At 41.8% G+C, this 9,083-nt stretch overlaps 1 protein-coding gene across 2 annotated transcripts in view; it reads right to left on the bottom strand.

The window, feature by feature from the left end:
- Nucleotides 1-620: 620 nt before the first annotated feature.
- Nucleotides 621-9,083, bottom strand: part of naa15a (N-alpha-acetyltransferase 15, NatA auxiliary subunit a) — a 25,501-nt gene continuing 17,038 nt past the window's right edge. The window contains exons 19-20 of one of the 2 annotated variants that reach the window (XM_087845820.1): nt 1,273-1,370; nt 621-1,194 (exon numbers count right to left, since the gene is read on the bottom strand). In XM_087845820.1, the coding sequence (XP_087701946.1) occupies nt 985-1,194; nt 1,273-1,370 (308 nt within the window). In that variant the 3' untranslated portion in view covers nt 621-984. Of the gene's footprint in view, nt 1,195-1,272; nt 1,371-5,048; nt 5,118-9,083 lie in introns of those variants that run through there. The other variant, XM_087845830.1, reaches the window with a different exon arrangement.

Below are 9,083 nucleotides of genomic sequence, written 5' to 3'. Positions count from 1 at the left end.
AGAAAACTGATTAAACAGAAGCATGACACGGTTTCCTCCAGTGTCCTGTTATATTTTAGATAGCAAGGAGCAGACGGCTGAGTTTTCTAAACTCCACCGAGACAGCGGTGACGCAAATCAGAAGGCTAGACCGTCCTATTTCACAGCCGTTTACTTCCGGCCTACCCGACCTTCTGAGGACCCGGCCCACGTAGACCGCGAAGGCCGGGTCCTCAGGAGGATGCAGCCCATGAATTTGGACACGACGAATTGGGATCCAGCCAGTGTGTCACAGAATAAAAGGCTGCAGGAGAAGCTGCTTCGTCGAAGCGTCCGACACCGAGGGCAGAGGCTGCTCTGAGATCCTTGCCTTGCTAGCATGTGAAAAACCGGTTGAGCTGTTCGTCTTGCTTCGTTAACGGGAATAAGTCTAAACCAGCGGGGCCTGAGAAGCGCAGACCCAACAGAGCTGACTTGAAATTTCGAGTTATGGACATTTTTTTTTTTTTGTGGTGGAAATGGGCGTCCACAGCCGTGACCTCTGATTGGGGTTTGAGGTTTTGTTGAGGCAGCCAACACAAACAGTCATGGCACTGGGCTGTGAGGTTACTTACCTGAGCACACAAACATTAACACCATCACGAGTACTGGTTAGTTTTGCAAACATTGTTTTATTAATCCATCAGTTTGTAATATATAAATTACTTTTAAAAATCTGAGAAGCAGATGCACCAACAAGAAGAAGATGGCATGAAAACACAGGAGTTATAAAAAGCTGTGTTTACAGAAGCCATGTACCCACGAAGGTCCACACAATCCTTTCAAGCCTCCCGAAACGTATTCATGTTTCTCTTTTTAAATGTACTCAACAACAGGACGCTGTTTAAAAAAAGTTCTCAGCGCCTCCTGTGGCACTCAGTCCAGTTCAGTGCAATGTCAGTTTGTTTTGTGTTGGGAGGGGCTACGGCGTGTGGCAACATGCTCGCTTCTCCTCCTCATCACGTCTCACATTTCATTCGCAATGTCATCGTGCTCTCCTGCCGACAGGTCGCCATTGGAGCTGATTATGGTGCTGTTGTCTTGGTAACCAGGCGGCATGAAGGCCAGGCTGTAGGGGTAGATCTGATGGCAGGCGGCTCGATAGGCCTCCGCTGCCTTCTGCTGACCCTCACCTAGCTGGCCGCCACGCAAAGCCTCCAGGACCTCGGTGCAGATCTGCAGCACAACACACACAAAGTCAACTACTGTCACACAAAGCTGCTGTGTGACGTCACTGTGGACAGCATCACAAACCTGAATGCTTCGTCCAGCCAGCGACTCGTCCAGCGCTGTGGCTATCTCACACGCCATCTTATCAGAGGAAGGCTCCAGGTAAACCATCATCTTAGCGGCTGAGAGACGACACACAAGGATTTCAAACACAGCATGAACATCACGTATGAACTGAGAATCTGCACAATTCGAACGAGCATGAAAGGCAGTATGACCGTCTTTGTTATTCGACACAGCCAGCGCTCTGTGGCGAGCTTCTTTCTCGTTCGTTGTAGATGAAACGTTCAGAAACAGGATATTCTAACACCACCTCAGGAGGTGTTTCGCTCTGTTCTCTGTCGAGACGAGCGCTTCAGTAACGAGGTCTGAGGCTCTGCAGACGCCAATATGCAAATTTACTTCCTGAAAGATTTGACAAAATAAGTATTTGTGATTGAATTTTGGGGGTTTATTAACATTATAGCATTTCCAATTGTATAGTTAAAATAGAATCATATTAAAGGGAACACCGACCCGCCGGGTTATAGAGCACCTGGTTTCAAAATGTCTGTAAACAGCATCTGTTGCAAACTAGCATTACACGTTTGTTGTTTTACATTCATCTCTATGGGACCAAAGTGATTTCCTGAGCAATTCTTTTTACTCTCAAACAGCCTAAATTTCACAATATGATCGATAAACTTAGTTTACTTAGAGTCAGAAATATGACATGATGCTGTTTTAATTTAACGTGAACATATAACATGATCTTCAGTAGAAGCCCGTTGATGGTAAGGGAAGCGATCTCAAAAGTTTTACTAATGCTTACATGTTCAGGTGCAAACTAGTAACTAAACCTAAACATGTGTGCACGTTTGAGGGCTAAGCTGCTGCTAAAATGTTCACGTACTGGAGAATAGTAACGATAACATCAAAGTGTTATTCCACATTACCTGGATTATATTTATATTAAAACATGCAGAGTTGTATAAAGTGCTTTGAGTGCTCAGCTGGAGGAGACAAAGCTGTGTAAGAACATTTAAGGTTTGGATGAAGGCGAACGTAAAACCGTTTCACGTGTAGTCAAACTGCTTTGTGTTTGTGTAAAGGACAGGGAGCACACAGTGTCGGGACATGCCAGTTTTTTTGGTTTGTTTGCTTGTTTGTTTCAGCTCTTTGACCATGTTGGTGCAAAAATATCATCTTAAGCCTGAAAAACTTGTCTTCCACAAAGATTTTAAACAAACGGGAACAAATGGCCAGAAGCAAAGTGCCAAAAAACACCATTTAAAATGGACTTTTGGCCCTTTGCTTCTGTTGTGTTTAGACAAATAGTTACTCTTAGTTACACATATACCAGTGTTAAGTGGCTTAAAGTTACAGTGTACAAAACTTCCACCAATAGAAAACAGAACTTGGTTGACTGCAATGTGCTGACCCCCCCATCACGTGAATGATCCTGGTGGGTAGGACAGGACAAACATGGAGCCAAGACATCAAAAACATGACATTTAGACGGCACGATGACCATGGTTGGTGTAACAGGGCGGCCCGTAGCGGCTGGAATCACAGTGAGATGGACCAAGTGCAGTGGAACAAGTATTCATTTGCATACAGCTCTCCTTACAAACAGTTCATCTACTGACAGCCGGCAGCCTTAAGTACTTTCAGCTGTCACAGACTAAACCATTATTCCACTCACGGGTAAATTCTTCCACCACATTATACAATATATCCATTTGAATAAATAAATAAATATATTTCACACTTTCATATTAATAGATATTTGACACTTTAATCTTATACCAAACCCAATATTATAAAAACCCAAACATCCAAGCACAAAGATTGCCCACACTTAACCCATGGTCTCTCCCAGAACCTTTAAATGGTACGGAGCCCCGCAGGGGACATGGGAGAAAAAAAAATTAAGACAGACTTTTGCGAGATCTCTCAAAAGTTTTAGCCGCATTCTTCGGAGGCCGCCAGCTCAAAGCCGACCAGGAGGTCGAGGCACGATGTGCCGGGAAAGCGGTGTTCCTCCCGGCTGTAGTAGGTCTCGACCTCCCGTTAGCTTCGAGATGGTGGGTGTCAGATCTCCAAAAACGTCGGAGCACTTTTGCAAATATGTGATGTCTTGTAAACCGAGCAGGTATCTGACGTTTACACAACTACATTCACGCTTCAAAATATCTTAAAAGTGTATTTTGTGACCCAGAAACAGTAATATTACAACTAAGTAGCTGCCGCCGTTGTTGGAATTCAACTTTTGCGAGATCCCGAGTTAGTTTTGCGAGATCCCGAGTTAGTTTTGCGAGATCCCGAGTTAGTTTTGCGAGATCCCGAGTTAGTTTTGCGAGATCCCGAGTTAGTTTTGCGAGATCCCGAGTTAGTTTTGCGAGATCCCGAGTTAGTTTTGCGAGATCCCGAGTTAGTTTTGCGAGATCCCGAGTTAGTTTTGCGAGATCCCGAGTTAGTTTTGCGAGATCCCGAGTTAGTTTTGCGAGATCTCGCAAAAGTCCGTCTTAATTTTTTTTTCTCCCATGTCCCCTGCGGAGCTCCGTAAAACGGTGTCTGGACTTGGAGACAACACAGGAAAGAAAGGTGAGTCATCACATCTTACAGTTACTTCTTTGCATCACCTTTAATTCGACATTTTTCACACACGTTTGCATCACTTCTTACTGGTAAAGCTTATTTTCTCTCAGTCACCGTCCTTTTCCTTTTCACAGACACCAACACCTTCCTCGATGAGGAGCAGCTGTGCAGGATCTGAAACAAGGCTACCAACTGGTTTTAAAATTCCCAATAAATATTCAATAAATAATTAAACTTCTTATGTGCAAATCCATGGTTAAAGTGATAAAGTAAGGGAGTCCTCTTCCTTACAGCCGGCGGGTGTCTGCTACGGTTGGGACCGGGTCCAGCCCAGAACTGTTTACCTCAGCTGTCAATGCTGGGTGAGAAACATCCACCTTGAATTACTCTGTCAGACTCTGAACGGGGTTCAGGTTGGTCTCAGCTGGAGTACAGGGAACTACACCTGACTTTCACATTTTGAGTGGAATAAAGCCATTTAATCACCATTTAATCATCAAATGTGTTACTGAATTATTGTTTCTGACCAAACATGAGGAAGCAAAAATTAACAAAAGGAAAAAAGACCAAGGCTCAGAGGAAACTGATGAGAACGCGACCAACAGGCAGAACGGGAGACTGGCAAAATAATCCCTCACAAAAGTAACGCAGGCCAGTTATTGTAATGGAGCGTCAGTAACACTGAACTGTTATTTCATGTGCACCTGGATGAACCTTCCTTCAGTGTGTAACACTAGCACCACTAGGAAGTTTTTCACTCATTTAATGCTGTTTATATAAATCTGAATCTCCACTGACATGAGTTTATTTCTAGGCCGTCTCAATTTCCCCGTGAGAAACTCGGATGCTGCTAAAAAACCTGACGCCATGAGAAGCATGCAAAGTAATAAGTGTCCTGGTCCTGTTTCCCTAGAAAAGTGTCAGGATAAACTGTTCCCAGTACTGCTCACAGTGTATAAGGAGTCCTTGCATCACGGCAGCCTCAGAGTCCATTTCTCTAAATCTATCCAGCGTCATCACTGCGACAAAGCCACGCTCCATCGGGCAACTTGACACGTTCTTCTCTTGCTCACTACTCGCTCGCTTTTGGCAGAATTATTTCGATACCACGTCAAAGATCCTTTCAGTGACCTTCCCCCATGGTGCCATATTTTGGCTCCCAGTTGACTACAACTGGTTTACCTCTAACCAATGAAACATTTTGGCGTTTATTTCCTTACTGGCAAGACGTCGTCTTCTCCTTCAGCAGAAGTCTACTAAGCTCCCTCCAGCACTCAGTGACACCACGTCTAAAATTGGAGAAGATTAGATATTCAGTGAAAGGTAACGCTGATAAATGTGATCATATTTGACGTCCCTATCATTCTTCTGTTCTCTTCGGTCTTTCTGATTGATTGATCCGATCTCTATTGATTCCACTCTGAGACCATGAAATGGTTCTCTATTCTACTCTTTCTGCCTGGTTTTATATGATCATTTCCCTCGTGTTCGTCCTGTTGTGTCACGTTTCTGTCACTGATGTTTGTCTCCCTGTTTTATTTAGGTAATCCCCTTTGATAAGTATTCAGGTTTATTTCAGTAGTATTCAGTTTCGTTGTCTCTTATCAGTTTCAGCTGTGTTCCCGAGGTGTTTCCTCTCTTTCCCAATCCCAAACCTTCTGTGCATTTATAGTTGCAGTCTTTGTCTTTTGTTTATCCCTGTTTTTCCTCCTATATATATATATATATATATATATATATATATATATATATATATATATATATATATATATATATATCCCACTATAAGTTCACCTGCTGCCCTCAGGTGTCTGCTTTTGAGTCCTAAACACAAACATTAACTGTGCATTTTCCTGCAGACGTGCACAGAAGCACTGAGTTTGGGGCTAAACTCTGCTGACTATTAGCCTGTTTGTAAATAACCCTGAATGCCTTTCCTTGCACCTTATTTTGGCACTCATTGCTGTTTTCTACTACCAACTTCCTGTTCGTGTGTAGAAGCTTTTATTTTGATGGGACGATTTCCTGTAAAACGGTTTGGCGCAGTTTTCAGCGGCAGTCGCGGGAGTTTTGAAATGTGATGGCTTAACGGAGCCTATGGATATTTCTTTTGTCATTAGCAGCACAAAGTATGGTTATGATATAAATGAGGACACGTTTAGATGTTTTTGTGACAGTCGCTACATTTGTTAAATGTTACGTTGAAACGAACTTCATGTTATAAGGTTTACGATTGTAAGAGTGTGGATTATTTTTGCTTACACGCTGTTTCTATGTATACATCCCCAGCTCTTACGGTGAGATTGATGGTTTACTGCCATTAAACCTTCAAAACGTCATCAGTAAAGTGTCATCCTTCATTCGGGGGGGTTCGCTACACTGTTAATTAAAGCATTCATGAGCATTTAAGGTTACACAAAGGATAAAGTGACAAAACTGCAGTTTTCTGACAATCCTGGATAAAACCAACAGAGATTTTGATTCTTTTTATGCAAAAGTTTTCCATTTGCAAAGTGAACCAGGTAAACTTTGGGATGCATTCGTTGAGCTATTTAGTGCTCCCCACAATATCTGATGATTCAGCTTAATGTACATGCTCACACTGAGCTGAAAGAAATACAGACCATAATATCTTCCCACTTAGATAATAAAGCCAGTAACCAGATGGCTTCAACACTGGATTCTATGAAATGTTTAGCTGCTGTCCTACTTTGTTACTGCCAAAAGAAAAACTGGTTAATAGACTGAAATTATCCATCAGACCAAACTGGCTTCATGTCAGGCAGGCACACGCATTTACTTTGTGTCACCTAGTCAACACTTTGTCTGCAGAACAAACAGTGGAATCAGTCATTCAATGAAGTAGAACCGCTCTACATGACCCTTTAGGTTTGGTTTTGGACCCACATTTATAGAATAGATTGGTACACATCACGACTGTATACAACATGTATCTGTGATCTTATATTCTGAAGTAAGTTTAATGTAAAGGCAACATACTGCTAACAGAGAGAAGCCAAACTGTTGTTCATTGTTCTTGTAACAGTGTAACGATCTACTCTAACAAAGGTCGTCCCCTTTTCTTCCTTTATGTGCTACAGAACTACATTACATGCAGTTGAGATAATCTCGTGATGATATTCTTTGACATGTCTCTAAGTCCCCTCTTGAAGTCAAAATTTCAAAAGGTTATCTGCCAGAATCAGAGGAAGTTGGCTTTTTTCCGGTACCGGTCCGAGGACCGGGGGTTGGGGACCGCTGTGCTACAGAACTACATTACATGCAGTTGAGATAATCTCGTGATGATATTCTTTGACCTGTCTCTAATCCACAAAGTCCCCTCTCTCTTAACACCAAATCAGTTTCTGGTTTTTCTATAAATGGAGGTAAGCAGATGTATGCCGGTCTCCTCTTGGGTGGATGTTACTTATTTACAGTCCGTCCCTTTCATAACAGCGATGGACGGGAATCACGACAGACAGTCCAGAAGAACCTTCCACAGCTGATTTGGCAAAATAAGAGAGGAAGCAAAGCGGGACATCCATCCTGGTACGAGGATGTCAAATTAAAACAATTAACTAAAATTATTGTTCTGCCACATTTTTGCCATCTGTTTGGCCAATTCCTTGTTACAGTGATTGAGAGTGGAAAATTACAAAGAAGTCAGAATTTCAAAAGGTTATCTGCCAGAATCAGAGGAAGTTGGCTTTTTCCCTTGGGATTGTCCATCTCCTCACATGGTGGGAAAACGGTCCACACTGCACACCTGCCCAGCGTGGCTGCGTATGAACAACTATCCCATAAGAATAAAACAACATTGCTTGCTGATCTCCATCACCCTACTCAAGTTAAATCATATTGTAGTAACAGGTTTGTTATTATTAAATACACTCAGAATCTGATGGATAGACAAAACAATACATTAAGGCTGCCAATATGTACTTTATGATGCTCTAATTTGTGGAAATCATTCTTTGAAACTAATTGGAAAACTGATCTAAACTCACAGTCTGTAAAAAGAAAGGCAAGTGTAACATTTGGGATCTTTAGATAGAAAATACATTTGTGTCGTTCACACAATTAGAGAATATTTACAAAATCCCTGCATCAAGATTTTTTCTGATACTTAAAAATGTGAGATTATATATTTTAAAAAAACAAACGTGCCCAACTCGACACCACGGATGAATAAATTCAATACTGACGCTGATAAGTCTCCTTATTCCTGTCACAGTCACGTGCAGTGGATGCCACATTACTCCACAGAAAGGTTTCATAACCCCAACATCTCACCCGTCTGTCAGAGATGCAAATCTGTCACTGGCAACTTGATTCACTCTTTCTGGTCATGTACAAAACTCCTGAAAAAATGTTTCAGGGTTTTTCTGAAGCACATGGGGAGACCTGGTGTGACAGGCTCTTCAACATCAGTAAACAGGTATGAACAGAGAAGTCAGAGAAGCTCATTTCTGACTGATGACAGCAATACAGAGGCAAGTTGTTGAAAATATCCTGAACTCTTAGTAAGGGCTACTATTAGCCTCCGTTAGCTACTATTAGCCTCCGTTAGCTACTATTAGCCTCCGTTAGCTACTATTAGCCTCCGTTAGCTACTATTAGCCTCCGTTAGCTACTATTAGCCTCCGTTAGCTACTATTAGCCTCCGTTAGCTACTATTAGCCTCCGTTAGCTACTATTAGCCTCTGTTAGCCGGTATTAGTGAAAAGTCTTTGAAGTGAAATTAACTTTGTTGGACTCTGATGCTTGGTGAGTAAACTCCAATATGGTGTGAGAATGTAATTAAACTGTTTATCAGGGGAAAAGTTTAGTTTTTAGATACCAAAAAAGGGTAACATTAGCTGGCATGATACTAGTTTTATAGGGTTTATAAGCTAAGAGCAATATCAGCTTATAACCAGCTATTCTTGTTTAGCAACCTGCTGCTGCCCAGAGAGACGCATATTTAATCTGCTAACAATAAGTGAGTAAAATAACATCAGGAATACATTTGCAATACATGATCCTTCATATCTTGAGTCTAAAGGTGCAGGCCTGAATTTAAATTAGCACGAGAACACTTTGAAACCCTTCGTCTTTGGTGTGCTGCATGTGTTTGGAAATTGCAATTACATATGTAATTACGCACCGTGTGTATTTATGATCCTATATCCTTTTCCAATAAACTCAAAAAATTAGCAACTTTCACTAAAATATACGACAAAATGCTCAAGACTGAAGTGAAAATGAGTAAAACA

Source organism: Neolamprologus brichardi, chromosome 2 (genome assembly GCF_056152115.1).
Source record: "Neolamprologus brichardi isolate AB-2024 chromosome 2, ASM5615211v1, whole genome shotgun sequence".
Lineage (NCBI taxonomy): Eukaryota > Metazoa > Chordata > Actinopteri > Cichliformes > Cichlidae > Neolamprologus > Neolamprologus brichardi.
This window is presented reverse-complemented; position numbering and strand designations above follow the sequence as displayed.